Here is a 16,122-nt window from a genome sequence, read left to right as displayed (position 1 = left end):
GAACGGAAAACATCCCGCGGAGTTTAACGCACCGGTCGCGAGGCGCGCACATTCCTGATGGTGGATTCATAAAAGTGTACTTCAGCCGCCCCTGTAAAATAACACGGGAGAGTTACCGCGCGATCGTAAGCCCGTCATAAGAGCGTGAAAGCGTGTTGCGTTAAAAAATCATGAGAGCGCCATCCTGCGTATCGTCCCTCCAAATTACACGAGCGTAAATTCGACCACGTAACTTTTTCTCTTCCGGAGAGAGCACCGTACGTGCCCCACGTCTATGAATACGCGTTCGCGAAAATCGCGCATCATCCCCCCGAAGTGACAAGGATACACACGACCGAGCGTACAATTCTCGGTTTGCGATGGGCGCTATAATTCGGCCGAAGATGCAAGTAATTTCAAGAAATAGGAACGAGTGCTTGGCCATTTCTCTCGAACAGGTTTACGACAAATAAGAAACGAAAATTCACGAGGAATGACGAACGTAAGAGTGCGAAAGGTTATGGGGTTGGGCCGACTGGTCGGCGCACTAGGACGAGATGTTTTCGTTTGAGGGGGTGAGGTCAGCGTAGATGGCAACATAATCCCCGATCGAGAAGCCTGGCACACATGGGAACATAGGGGACATCTTATCTTCATATTACACACCCGTCGTGGTTCTCAACTTCAATTGTCAGCGCAGTGTAGGTATATCCACCACATCTCATAAATATCCCAAATATTGACAGAGACGAGTTACTTTAATCAATGATATAAAAATCTATTTTTCATCAAAAGCCTCCAAAATATGGATCGTTTTTCACGTTTCATTCCTGAAAATATATTAAAGACAGCTCGATAAAAGAACGTTTCCCTCTCGCTTTGCTGCTATATATAGAAACTCTTCGAAATACGCATATCTTATATTCTCAGGCCAAATTCATATTATACAGAATGCGCTTTCTCCGGTGTTTCATCGGTGTGCTGTTACATTTTACCGAAATACCGACACCTCGTCAGATTAATAAATGTCAAATCGACGCTACGAACGAATCGATCGGTGACGAGTAACGCGCACTTGGATCGCGTTACTTCGAAAGTTCGCAGAAAGCAGTAAACAACTCCTGCTTCTCGTGCTCGGCGAGAATCACGCGTGTTACCCTGCGGATCCGGAAGTAGATAGACGAGTGCGCGCGCGTGCAAGGGCGTGTGCACGTGCACACGCATACGCGCGCAAACACTCGCATATAGAACGATTTCAGCGACTGAGGATGGTTTATGACCCGTAACCTTCCTGCCCCTCGGCTCCTACCTTCGCGGATCTCCACCCGCGCTGTATCCCGCGCAACGTGACTCCATCCCCTGTAAACTCGACCCAATATATTAGGGTTAGCTTCAGCGGGAAGAAGCTATCGACGCCGACCTACCGAATCGCCATCTTCGCCATTTTTCGCCCTTGGAACTCTCGGACTCGCGCTATGTTTTGGGCCTCGAGGATCGATAGAAAAACCAGCGGGTCGCGGAGGACAGTCAAACCCGGCGAGAATGTGCAAATCAAAGATGATTGCGTTCTTCGGGTGTGATTTGTTGTACTTAATAATAATTGCCGAATGAGAGAAAAATGCGAAAGAAGAATATATATACATCGCCGAAGGAATCCTGAATGTGAGTCGGTAAAGAACAAATAAATCGCCGGATGATTGTTACTCTCTCTCTCTCTCTCTCTCTCTCTCTCTCTTTCTCTTCAGAGGGCGAACTCGGATCGAGCAATTTTGCCGAGTGAAGATCGCGAGTTCTGAGATTAGTTTCCCGACACTTGGATTACGAGCCGGCTTTATTGCGGCGAAAGCCGCGATAACGCACGACCTTCTTTCCCTTCGATCCCCTTCGATTTCCATTTTATCCGATATACAGTGCTCCGCACTTCAGTCCGGGGAACTGCCGCTACATACCGGCCCCGCCAGACGCTGGGGTTGGCAACTTTGAAGGATATTTTTTATTCATGTGACGTGTTTGAGGGCGCGGAAAAACACATTCTGCCGAACCGAGCCGGGATCGAACCATGGGAATCGTACTTCTACCTACGTCTCTCTCGGCCAGAATCTTCAATTTTAAAATTCTCCCCGAGCAAGAGGTCTACGTTCTCGTCCCCTTCGATCAGGATAGACGAGCCGTCGTAGAGTAATTCGGTTGAAGTACGAAAACTGGTCAGCTTTGATTCTGACGAACTTTAACATGTACGTGTAGCAGGTTTTCCTTTTACCTAGTGGTTACTTTTTCAGAAGCGATACATTTCATAAGTTATATCCCGCTCGCTCCAGTTATTTATTATATATAGTGCCAAATTATCATTAAAATGAGGCATTAAATAATTGTAACGTTAAAATTGTACGTAGTCAAATATCTTGCTGAAAAATATATTAAACAGCAACAGTAATAACAGAGTGAATGATTAAACAACGTTCCGAAGTTTCCGTTTGCTAAGGTTTTAGTTCGTGTTTAACATTTCCATCGAATTATGAAGTGAAAAATAGAAAAAAATTGCGGTTTCAAGACGCGATACAGGTTTTCTTTAGTGCGGATGAAGCGACGCTGAAAAAAAGCTCTCTTGCTAATTGATCGCTGAAAATCGAAGGACGGGGAGATTCCCGGCGAACTTGCGAGACGCAGATGGTCTCATGGGATATCAAGGAAATTCTACGGATCCGGAGGCTTTTCAAATATTTAGCAGCAATATCCAATTTCGCTTTCCGTATCTCCACAATTCTTCATAGTTGATTTGCCGAGGCCGTCGTTCGACTAAAAGCTATCTTCGATCGATCGCGAAACCGCGCACAACTTTATAATTAGAAAACTATAAAAGTATCGTGCGGTATTACTCCGTGCGGTAATACTAATGTTAATCGCGCTGTGCAGTACAGCAGCGAAGTTATTTTCAGTTTGTACACAATCGCAATTTAGTATTTTTCTTCCAAAATATCTATAAGTCGTTCCATTCTTCCCCAAGATATATCACAGGAGATCGAATCGATAATATTCAAAATTAAGCAATCGTATTTAAGGATGACACAGAGGATAGTTTCCGAAAGCCCTCGATTTACACGAGGCCTGATAATCAAAGTTCATCAACGCGATCAGACATGTTAGGACGAATTGTACGTCCGAATAACTCTTTGGTAAATTGTTGTTTTCGCCGGATAATTCTAGTGTGCGAGAGAAGTGCGGACACACCAACGACATATAATGGCTCGTCAATTTAGGAATGACAAGACGACCGGTCGCGCGGACATCGCCAAATGGAACTTCTAAATGGATAAGATATAAGAGTTAACACTTGAGCGAAAGGAGGAATTAGGTGTCTGATGTATGAGCCGGCGTCGTCTACCCGCTAGTGAGCTTCCGATGAAGCATGCGCGTCGTAAATGATAGCGACATTTTCTTCGCGCCGTTCTTTTGAGAACGTGATAAATTCGCGTGGGCACGCCGCGAGAATGAGGATCGCCGCCGTTCAAAATGTCGAAAAATCGCGAAGCGATTTCACATTCACTTTACGACGCGGAAACTTTTCGCGCTCTTTCGCGCGTGAGAATCGTCGAATTAAATCGCCCATTCCGAGCATCCCATCCAGAAACGTGCAAGAGTTCCCGCAAATTTATATCGCCTATATAACCTAAAAATATCGAAAAATATCGAATATACGCGGTACCGATGTGACACGCTAGACGAGGAATTTCCTTCGCGCGAAGTTTGCAGATTCGATCTCGCGATATTGACGCGAGCAAACGCAGAAGTCAGGGAAGCGGAGGTGGATGGCAGGGTGATGCATGTCCCGTGTACCAAGGGGCGAGGGGATGGCCCGAGAACGTGATCCTGTGACTGATCCGTGAAAGCGTGAAAGGGTTTCCACTCCTTTTTCCACCCCTTTATCCACTCTACGAGAACACAGAGGTGTCGCGAGGCGACGATCAATCACTCCGTGCCACAGCACCGACGCGCACCTCCCTTCCTACCTAACTGACATCCTCCCTCGTCGCTCTCCCCCACCGGTTCAGGATATCCACATAAAGGGTTTCCACTGATACAGCCAAAACGAACGGCCCTCCTCCTGAACCAAATGCATCGCCCACGCGATCTGTCTACATCGTCCACGCGTTGTTTATCGTTACTTAAGCTCCTGAATTCACGAAAATAGCAAGGGGACCAGCTGTTATTACATCAACAATGCTCCTACAACCGCCGGAACATCGCGTGAATGTCGCGTATATTGCTAAAAAATGATGTCGCTCACGACGAAAACAATGTGTCAATTTTTTATGAACGGATCCGACGAACACGTCTCGAAGAGAACGTTTGATGCACAATACGGCATTTTCTTCGATAAGATATCGGCTATTGAAGAAAGGAAGGAAGGAAAGAAGGAAAGACAGTGAGAAAACGAGTGAACAGCGAGAAAGAGAAAAAGAGCGAGCGAGGGGCGATTAAGGATCGTAGAGAAGCAGGCACGCACTGGAAATCGTAGGTCAAGATATCCAATGCCGCTTTTACGGGCCGTGTTCGTGTCGGGAGATACTAAAACTAATGTATTCATGAGATAATTATTTCTTGCATTCATTACGGGGCTGTAAAGTTTTTATTGGCCGCGGTCGGGCCGGCGAAGCGCGAGACACCCTTACAAAGTTAGAGATGACTCGCTCGCCTCTTTCTTCTATTTCATTCGGGCCTGTTTACGGCACATTTAAGGACAGTCCTTAGCCCCGGATCGCGCCGATAACCGAAACACAAACAAGCTAGCGATATCTGGAATGTTAAAAGCATTCTTTAATAATGCTTAACGGCCTGGGCAATATTCAAAGGCAGCATTTCGCTCTCCCGCTGCGTCATGCGTCATGAGAAAAATACAGCTCCATTTTAAACCTTATGCATGCATGCTGCTTGATTTCGAGAGACTAAAGTGAGACGGACGTTATTCTGGAAATACAATACAACAATAAGTGCGTAAAGAGATTCGATACTCGCCTTTATACATCGGCTAATTATATGTCTTTAATTGGAATCACTTTCGCGCAGTATCATCTCAGACGTTAAATAATAAAAGAGACGCTTGTTAAAAGAAACTTTTCTCGCCCATCCTCTCTGCCGTTTTTCCCTTCCAGATCTCAAATATGTAAATCGCGGCTTAATGGCCAATCAAAGATTTCGTTTGAAAGTTACGCCACGATCCGGTGTCTACTTCATTAAGCGCCTTTGCAGTTGAGATCGTTCCTTTGCCTCCCCCCACCATCCTCTTTCTTTATTACTATCAAATAAATGCAACGATCCTTTTGTACAATCTTGATACGACGCTGATAGACTTGTATAGCGCGTGATCACGATTGTCGTATCATATTACGACGTATTAATGCGATGCGTTAAACAGGAGAAAAGCAACCGCAATTTAATGTAACGAAATATCATAAATGTATCCTCGAGAACAGAACGTAAATGAAAATTTCTTTTTGAAATACACGTAATTTCACAAAATCTAAACACGACAGAGAAATTAAAAAAATCTCTAAGATATGCAAAAATTTTGCAGATGCCTTATATAGATATCTTTTGAACATCTTCCGGATTCTTGCGTCGTACGAAGATCTCTGAAGAAACCCACTTAAAGGTTTCCATTCGATTCAACCTATGTCCTATTAAACTCCTACATCGCAATCCGGGATTCGTTTCTCCGTACTAGTACTCCGTCTCAGTATTATAGAACCAAAAAACAGTAAAAGAAGGAGTAAGAGCGGATGATGGGAGAGGCTGTCCCAGAAGGATGGAGGCGCCGGTGGAATATCAACGACTTCGCCAGCAGCGCTGAACAAAGGGCGTTATTCCTTTCCGTAGTGGCGAGTGGAAAAGATACATCAACCTCTCTGTCATATAAAAATGTGTTTATGCGCTGCGCACGGGGAATGGAAAACATCGTTCCAAGGAATTTCTCGTGTCCCAGCGTCGGGATAGCTTGGCGATATGCGGGCGTCTAGGGAACAAGCGATTCTCTTGAATTTTCCAAGAAGAATTTCGTCCGATTGTTAAAGTAGTTCTGTGAATTTTTCTATTATGTTTTTCCCTTCATTGCAATATTCACTCTGATATGTCTCTTTAATATGTATGTGCGCAAAAACTGTACATGTAAGAGCGAACAATATTTATTAAAAGATCAGCTTTTTCGTGCAAGAAGCAGATGATGTCGAAAACTACAAATGACAAGGACCCTTAAGAGATCGAGTTTTCGAGAATCGACATAAAGGGGCGGAAACCTTCGATGTGCAAGGGAGAAGACGGGGCTAACATACGGAGGCAGAACACGGAAGAATGGAGTTGACGGTGCGAAAATCATGAAGACCGGAAACGGAAACGAAGGTCATCGTTATACACTGCCTCGACGTCAATGGAAAAATATGTCTCTGACTGAGACTGTCTGTCTCAACTTAATGTGTGAACAATATAATCGACGCGACGTGAACAAATTTTATAGTAATAATTTACGTATTTAATATTCTGTTTTACATCACAAGAAGAGGAAGAGAGATAGAGAGAGAGATAGAGAGAGAGAGAGAGAGAGAGAGAGAGAGAGAGAGAGAGAGAGAGAGAGAGAGAGAGAGAGAGAGATAGATAGATAGAAAATTTTAAGCAGAAAATTTTATTTTAAAATTTCATGAAAAAACAACTTGTTATATAAATAATATATAACGAAACAGGTGGAATAAAGTTCAAAATTAGACAAATGTCACACTTTCGTGATTATTTGTGTTTCTTGACGAATTCACTATCCGATAATTTTATATTGTAAATCAGAGGTATCGCAACATCATTCATTTTCTTTGCAAGTCAAGCGTTACTCACCGAAGAAATGAAGGGAGAATTGGAGAGATCCGATTTTCTCGACGAGAAGCGCTAAACGGGAAGAACGATCGATGCCGTGGGTGCAAACGTCGAGACACGAGATTTTCGCACGTGTTCACGAGCCTGTCTACGCGATTCCCGTAATCCCGCGCGGTTCGCACTCGTGCTTTCGTTTCTCCCTGTAAAAAGGAGAGCGGAATTGAAATCGGCTTTCCGAAATTGCGCGCTGCCCCGTAAGCATCCCTAGGGAGGGAAATGCAAACATGCTTTCGACGAACACGTGGATCTGTCAAGAAGAGGGAAAACGACAAAGACGTTCACTTCGAGATTGAGAGAGCGAGACGTCCGTGTCCTTACTCCCAGGATTCAGCCCCTCGAATCTAAATCCAAGGTAAGTCCAAGAAAAGCAATGGAAAGCTTCTAGTTGGGCAAACGAGTCGTTTGTACGCGCTTGGTGAAAATATAAAGAATAGGCAATTTCTTTGAACGAAAAGAATGAGTTATCGAATATTAGTGTGAGATGGTTTCATCTCGTAACGTAGCTTTTATAATAATGAACCAAATATCGAGTGAATATTAATAATAGTTAAGAAGCGATGTTATAAATAATAAGTGTAACTTGTTCATTTTTTGTTACATTACATTATTTATTATTTTAATAGAAAAAAGTTCATTATTCGTATTATGAGAATAAATTACTTTAAACGTTATGGATGTTATTCAGAAGCAATATTCCGTAATAATCTTACGGAATAATTTTACTTTGGTCCTGACTTGTGTGCTTAGTCCTTCGAGAGTCTAGCTTATTCATGGACTAACAATAAACTAAAAATGGATGTTATTCGGAAACATTTTTTTTAAATGATTTACATTTGGTATTTGGTCTAAGGAGATTAAACCTTTTGAGCGATATTCATAGTAGGATCTTATATTATTTGGGTCACAGAGGAGAAAATTTCCTGACGGATTCGATATTAGAAAGAAAGAACATTATCGAATAAAGATGTACGGACACGAGTACGAACAAGGCTAAACAAAAATGTTGGAAGAGAATTTTTGATGATATCAATATATATATCAGGGCATATATATACGCCTGTAGCAGTTAAAAGCTTAAACCAACCTATCCCTACAAGTAGTTTAAATCTAAGCTGAGTTTAATATAAGACTAAATTATAAAAAAATGTTTCTAAATATAAATGTCAGTCTTTTTATATTATTGTTAGACTACGATTAAACTAAGCTCGTTTTGTTTTTGAATAGCACCCTAAATACATACTGAAATTATGTAAAATCATTTTGTAAAATATATATAAAGTTAATAGCCTGTCATCTGTTGTAATTAAGAGATACTACAATTACGTCTGCTAGAATATATGTATGGTGAGAAATCAATTGTAGCGCCATCGTACGAACATCATTTGAAACCTGTATCCAAGTCTTTGGGGACTCCAAAAATCAATATTTTCAAAAATAGCACAGGAATATATATTTATTTCGAAAAATTATCTATATAAAAATACACTATCTAAATATCTATATCTATATAAAAATTTATCAAATTTAAATCAAATAAGATGAATAATGTGTTAATTAATAATTCTCACAAAAGTTGGAAAGAGATACATTGGCTCATACTCTGAACTCTCTTTTATCATTAAAAATGACTATAAAAATGGCTTATAAGTCTCCCGATTGACTGTAAGCCACCACTTTTATAGTCACTTCTAGTGGTGAAAGAGAGTTCAAAATATAGGCCTATGTATATAATAAATAAAGGAAATATTCTAGAATAATTAATATCAGCCAAATTTTGTCACATTACAACATAAAATTAACCATGATAATTTTATCTGTCATTATTAATATGCTACTTAATATTAAAAATGATTTCTCTTTTAGACATAGAAGAAACTTGACAATTAAAAATAAATTATCTTACCTTCTGCCTGTATAGCATATCCTTTAGAATACACACACATACACACACAAATAATTAATATTATATACCACAAATTTAAAGTGATTTGCTTAAATTCTGTCATTTAATAATAATTTTGAAAAATATACAATTTATGCTATGAAGATAAAGTAATGAAATCACATTGTACTTATATTATAAAATAACTAAAAATATATAAAATTATCTTTTTTGAATTACTGAAGAAGATATCACCCTATATATCCTTTCACCCTTGAGTTTCACTGTAAAACTGACTATCCTTTTCCCAGAGTCTTATATGGAAAGTAGGAGGGAATATAAGCTCCACCCATTTCCCATTCTCTCTCATGGAAAGTACAATTTTATATTATATATTTTTATATTACATATATTAACCAAACATATTTTGAAAAGAATCCTTTCATGTTGATAGAGAAACCTTGCTATTTCATTATATAATACAAGTTATATATTATGTACTTATGTTACTTCTTAATATATTTCACTTTTTATTATACTTATAATTATTCATCATGGATCTGGTTTAAGATGGTCTATTTAATAAATAAATTCAATTCCATAAATGGTATATTGCACATTGAGACTACAGTATATAGCATTGAAGCTATTTTTGAGGGTTGGGCAGATGAAAGGGTGGATATTTTCTCTTCACTAAAGGATAAAAAAGGATGAAGGGTTGAAATAGGAAAGGGGAGAAATCACACATTTCTCAGTCACAGTATATAATATTACCGTATCTGCTTCAACAGTATTAGAAAGTAATGGGTGATTTCAATATTGCAGTTACAGATAATGCAACAATATAAAATATTTGTGGTATTTTCCAAAATATATCTGTGAATAATCTAATAGAAAAATTTGTACTAACAAGTGTCCAATTTTGCTCACATATTATTCAGACATCTGTTTATTTTACTAGATAAAGATTAAAACAATTAAATTTTGAACTTTATGGAATAAAGCTTTGTACAAAATTGACTCCATTACACAGGCATTGTTAAAATAATTTATAAAAATATATGTGAACAGATATAAAAAAATATGAAGAACAATAGATGTAAAGAAAATAAAACACAATATATAAGATATTGATTCCTTACAACATACTATGTATGTATTCTGGATAAATATAATTTCTTATAGTGCAATATATGTATTAAAACTGTTATACACTTTCAAAATCACCACTGCCACCAAATAATTCTGTCTTGACAGCTGTTTGATAAAAAGTACACTACGAGGCAGATTCAACAACAGCCTGTGGCAAACTGAGCTACCCTTCCCACGTAGAGCAGCTCGTGGGGTAGATCCAATACGATCCTGGCCAACCACCACCAGCTCTCAACCAATCCCTAGGAGCGTATCTGCTGCTAGAAACGTTGGAAAGGGACAGCAGTCAGCGGTCTCAGGAAGACGGAGCATGCTCTGACGGAGTATTCTAAATCCTGCGAACTAAGGGTTGTATCCCACTATCTACAGCTGTAAGTTGGAGAAAATTTTGACCATACTAACATCTACTAGCAGTAAAGAATAAAAGATATTGTGTCAATATTTAATTCACTAGTGTCATTGGTTCTAGCTTAAATAATATGAAAATTTTTATATGCTACATAACATTTATTTATAATATATATGAAAACTTTAATGTATATATATATATATATATATATATTGCAAATTGCTTAGGAGAAACATAGTCAATACTTCTGCTGCTGCAACACCCTTTTTTAGCTGCTACCCCTTTTTATAGGAAAGGGGTGATGGTACCCCTTTCAAAGGGGTTAAAATATAAAAGAGGGGTCCGCAATGTGGCATCAGAGAAAATCTCTCCCTACAAAGGGTCAGCTGGTTAAATTTGATGATAGCAGTAGAATGCGCGTACGATACCCTTGGTAAAGTTTCTTTTATTATAACTGTCAAATTTCACGACACAATTTATATTTCGAAGTTATAAACAACAATCTGTTTCGAAGCATCACTATACGAATGGTACTTTTAAAGTATAAGCTTCGCATTTTAATTTAATAAAAATATTAAAAATGTTTTATATAGAAGAATTTATAAATATCCTCGTAACACTTTCCATAACCTAACAATTAAATATATTCAACGATTTCTTTTTTCTGAACCATCTTATAAATAATCAAACTACTTCACATATCTCAAATATAAATAACAATATATTGTATCAATCTTAATTTTAAAAACGCAACTTACACTTTTTAATTGACAAAATTTTTACATAACTGACACGTTCCTCAAATATACCGATGAAGCCTCTCTTGAAGTTTAGAATCGAATGAGTAGAATTCCTTTTTACCTACAGAGATTCTACCTACAGAGAAAATATTGACTGCTAGTCCCAAGAATCCCATGTAAGGCCCCTTGCAGGCAACAAGCAATAGGAATAAAAATAGACCAATCACAATCGATTATTACAAGAATAATCTATTGTGATTGGTCTATTTTTATTCTTATTGCCTGGCATTGTGCAAGGGGCCTAAGCCATAGCAAGTCATAATGATAGTATGAAAAGTCATATTAAAAATAGATAGAATGTTTCTTTATCTACAGTACAATATACTAATTTCCTTTTATCATTATAGTTAGCATATTTCATGGCAGATGCGAATGAAACTGAAATAGTAGCGACACATAGCGAAGATTTCAGAACTAATAAAAGCAACGAATAACCTATTTCTAGTCATCGTTCATCATGGTTTCTGATTGTTCATGATGATTGTGTGTTGTGAATAATTTTATTATGATTGACTGATCATTCCTCAATTAGTACCGCAAACTGACTGAACATTATAGAAAAATGACGTTATATCACTTCGGAAACTGTTTAGCTTTAGTATATGTACCTTATCACTTAACTTACAAATATTCCGGTCTGTAAGTATATCAAGAATTTGATATTAACCTAAATTAAACAAATGGTGCAAATGATAAGGTAAATTGATTTCAGATCAGAATATGGTGCATTTTGGAAATGCATTCAAGCAGGTGGAATTTATATTTTTACACAGCTTGTAAAAATGCTGGCTCTTGCCACATTTTTCCCAACAGCTGACAATGTTGGGGAAGAAGGTTTTGATATCTTTGGAGTATGTATTATTAAATATCAAAATTATACTGATATTTTAATAAATTAAGAAATATGTTTCCAGGAATTTTTGAAGTCTTCCATTGACTTAGCAGACTTGGTAGGATTTTTGCTGGTATTAAATAGTATTCCAGGTAAAGGTCATGCCAAAGTTTTAACCGCTGGTATAGGATGGGCGGGAGCAGAAGTATTACTTACAAGATTCCTATTACTTTGGGTTGGTGCACGTGGCGCAGAATTTGATTGGAAATATATCCAAAAGAGTCTTGAATCAAATATCAACTTGGTAAGAGTTTATTGTTCATATTTGATACATAGAAATTAAAGACAACTTTCATGTCATTCATGTCACATGAAATTCACTAGGGAAAATTTATGAAATTTATGTCATATTTTCCTGACAGGTACAACATATAACAACTGCAACATTGGTTTGGTTATGGTCCAGACACGATTTACGACGCGGTTTATTTCCTATAGTAATTGGTATGCTTCTACTGACAGTATACAGGTCGCTTGTGTTTGACTTCCTTTCATCACTTTTATTAGCTGGTCCATGGTTGACACTTATTATTAAGGCAGTTACCACTTTCTTCATGGGTGCAATGACATTACATATTTATGCAGGTCTTGCACATTCAATTGGAATTTTCTGAATAATCTGTACAAATTAATTATGAAACATTTGTGTTAAAATCTCCCATTCCATTCTCCCATAATATACTATGTACATTGTACAATAAATACTTTTATGTGTTTATGTTATATTTTGTGGTCTATCTTTTCCATTTTACCATACAAATTTCATCATCCGATAAATAAAGAACATTAAATTGACATCTTAAAATATTAATTTTATATATTAGATAATGTAATCTTTTCGAATATTGTACAAATGTTTGAAATATTGAATTGGTAGGACAACGTTAAAAATTACATATTAGAGAATATCATACACTATTATTGCATACTTAAATATTATTGTAAAAACGCTCTATCAATAATTGCACTCATTAGGCACATATATATACACACATAGAGAAAAATTTACTGAAACCTAATAATAAGAATTATAGATATATAGTAAAAGAGATGAAATAATTATGTTTTGTATATTGCTATATAGAATCGATATAATGTTTATATAGTTTTGAAACTATTACTATGATATGTTCGTAAAATTATTATCGAATAAGAGACATGGATAGATCAACTACATAAATTTAATTATATAAATTGCTATGCTCTTTCGAATGTTACATTTTCAATACAATAGTAAATATGACTTTTGACGAATATACTTTTTTGTCACTTAGTTGATTCGTTTCTTGAAAGTATTTAATAATGGTTTTAGTTTTTTTCACAACAATATATGTTGATAGAATCTTGACATCCACTGTTATATTATTTATAGCACAATTTCATCACATATACTGATTTCTATTCTTGTTCGAGATTCTTTAGAGAATACTAGCCAAACGGTCTCTACTTTTGTTCTTCTCATTTTATTCTTCATTCTAGAGGCATGACACTATTGCGGTTAATGGACTACAGTATCCGCAGGCCTGTATGTAGAGCATCATATGTCTGTATTGTCTGAGTGCATACTTAGCGCTAAATGTGACCATCCGATACTCAACGTGAAATAAGATTGTACGTGACCTTCGTTTGAGATAAATAAAGCAGGTAGCCGCTATTTCAAATTAAATGTGCAGGTTCAGAATACGGCTCATAGTTACTTCAGAATAGAGCTGGTTAATAAGCTTTGTCTGTTTCAAATTCAAAGCTAAGCCAAAATTAAAAGCGGCAAACTTATTCTCTTATTTGAAATGAGTTTTATTAGAAGATTTTAAGCGGAGAAAGCTCGTATTACTGATCACACATTTGTTGTCTTTCTCTTTAAACTCATTGTCAGTATTGACTTAAAATTTTTTTTTTAATGTATTTCAATAACTGTGAAAATATATTTTAACCCGGCGTCATTGAGGCTGGGTCATGGCGACCCGAGACGTTGTTAAAGCCATTAAATATTTCATTAAATTATTAAGAGACTACTGTTCTATAAAAGCTAACCTAGCTTTCCAAAACCTAAGTTGACACTGCGAAGGTGGACCAAATCGGATAATCATGACTCGCCCCAACGTGCGTGTAACATTTTACCACCATAATGACGCAGGGTTAATAAAATATATTTTATTAACACAAATTAGTTTTTCACGCGAGAGTATAAGTTTTAATATAAAAAAATTGACCTAATCTATATAACGCGTGAATTGATTCGTATGATATGAGGAAATCATATAGTAGAATTTCGATTCTGAATATTGACTGAACGATGAAATTTATTATAAATGCTATAAATTATAATTTATTATAAAGATTATAAAGGCTAAAGGTATAAAAATTTTCTTGCTCTTAATATTTAAAAAGTAGCAATTCAAAAAATTCATTTAATAATATTAATATAATTTCCATCATCTGCATGGGGCAACAAAAAATCTGTATACAGACCTGTCCATTATTCTTCCAGTTGGTTTGATATAGAGCTTCGTTGACAATAGTGGAATTCAAATTGACTCTTAACCTTAAATAACGCAAATTATATCAATAAACTGTTGGTTGGTCAACTGAAGGTTAATGAAAGAATATTTTGCACAACTATGGTTACAACTTCAGCTATATATAGAGTGATATAAACAATAAGACAAAGGAAAGAGAAATATCAGAGAACTAAGAAGCATATTACTAAAAAAAAATAATAAAGATATTCAGTTTTTATAGATTAGCAAATTAAATTCGACGGAGATCAAGCGAAAAATAGAAAAAAAAAATTAAATTTTTTTAAATCTTTGTAACATGTTATTAACTGTTGATGTGAATAATATACTATATGCAAATGCATGTTAACGTACTATTACAACGGAATATTCATGGCTAATCGCGACTGCAGTCTCATAAATTTGTTTTGTTACATTTCACTAGATCATGTCAGACTTTTATCGCGCGTTGAAGCAACATTCATTACGTGCAGCCGCAAATACACGTTTTATGTGCTTCCCTATTATCATTTAATGAGTTAAGCTTCTGACGTCTATCTTTACGTTGGTGCCATAAGAAAAATCTTATATTTCAATGCACACAGATGTGCTTTGTTATCGTAAATATTCTTTTCTGTTGAATTTCGGAATTTAATGTCTTCAAAAATTTGCATAGTATATTGCGTCAAGCAAAAGTGAGCAGCGAGAAAGTGTAGACACGTATAACAAAAAACAAATCAAATTTTTAATTGTGTATTAATGATAATTTTTTTACAAAAGAAAAAGGAGAAGAACGAGGAAACATTTAAGGGTTTTACCAAATGTTTCAAGGAAAAGAGAGGAAAATACAATCTCTTTTTTTCCAATGCCATATAGCCGCTCTTAGAATATCTTTTGGCCAAGTTTCTCCCTGTGTGAACATCTTCGAAACGCGGGCACGTTTATTTATAGATATTTCGTAACAAAAGACACATATAGCAAATATGATTGTCCTCGTTTTTTTGTGCGAACTTTCGATTGATTAATCCACGGGGTCATTTCAAAAATATTTCTCTGCTCGCAAATATATATATATATATATATACGAGTTTCACTTACGTTTCGACATTTTAATATTAATTCAAGTTGCACACATGTAAAAATTTTCCAAATAAAATTACTTTTTTCAAAATGGTATGAAACGCTATTTTCACATGATATCGAAGCAGGTTCTAAAGTTCACGTGCATATATAAAGAAGCCGTTCGACGTATACTGGCATATATATGATGTAACCACGAAAGTGGTAGGTCAAAACATTAATGATCCGACGTCTTTTCATTTAACTCAATGACACCAAATGCATACGCGCCTGGACGGCCGTTTGCCAAACGATTACGTGAAAATAGGAAAAACAACCGTGGACTTCGAACTCGCGACCAGCCAAGAAAAATGCGATGCTGTTTCATCAGGCGTATACATATACAATTTATGATCTCAATCAAGCACGTGTTAGATTGTCGTCAACAGCGTAGGTCATCGGGATGACATCGCGTGGAAATATCGAATGTGGTTGCGAACCTCAGATTGTTTAAATTTAGGAAAAGAAATATAGCTCTGAAGCGAAGCGTTCAAAGGTATGAATCGCAAGAATTATCAACATCGAAGGAAATCGAAGTC

At 36.7% G+C, this 16,122-nt stretch overlaps 2 protein-coding genes across 2 annotated transcripts in view; one reads left to right on the top strand and one right to left on the bottom strand.

Annotated features, from left to right (window-relative positions):
• Positions 1–6,954, bottom strand: part of LOC105185233 (zinc finger protein 235) — a 65,348-nt gene extending 58,394 nt beyond the window's left edge. The window contains exon 1 of the mRNA XM_025300947.1: positions 6,856–6,954. The gene's annotated coding sequence lies outside the window, so the exon portion shown is untranslated. The remainder of the gene's footprint in view (positions 1–6,855) is intronic.
• Positions 6,955–11,517: 4,563 nt separating this feature from the next.
• Positions 11,518–12,694, top strand: LOC105185225 (transmembrane protein 147). Its single transcript, XM_011144550.3, has 4 exons — positions 11,518–11,716; positions 11,790–11,928; positions 11,992–12,213; positions 12,332–12,694. The coding sequence occupies exons 1-4, from the start codon at positions 11,640–11,642 to the stop codon at positions 12,581–12,583; spliced, it is 690 nt and encodes a 229-aa protein (XP_011142852.2). The 5' UTR covers positions 11,518–11,639; the 3' UTR covers positions 12,584–12,694.
• Positions 12,695–16,122: the final 3,428 nt, after the last annotated feature.

The sequence above is a fragment of the Harpegnathos saltator genome, unplaced genomic scaffold (assembly GCF_003227715.2).
Source record: "Harpegnathos saltator strain DR-91 unplaced genomic scaffold, Hsal_v8.6 scaffold391, whole genome shotgun sequence".
In the NCBI taxonomy this organism is placed as follows: Eukaryota; Metazoa; Arthropoda; class Insecta; order Hymenoptera; family Formicidae; genus Harpegnathos; species Harpegnathos saltator.
This window is presented reverse-complemented; position numbering and strand designations above follow the sequence as displayed.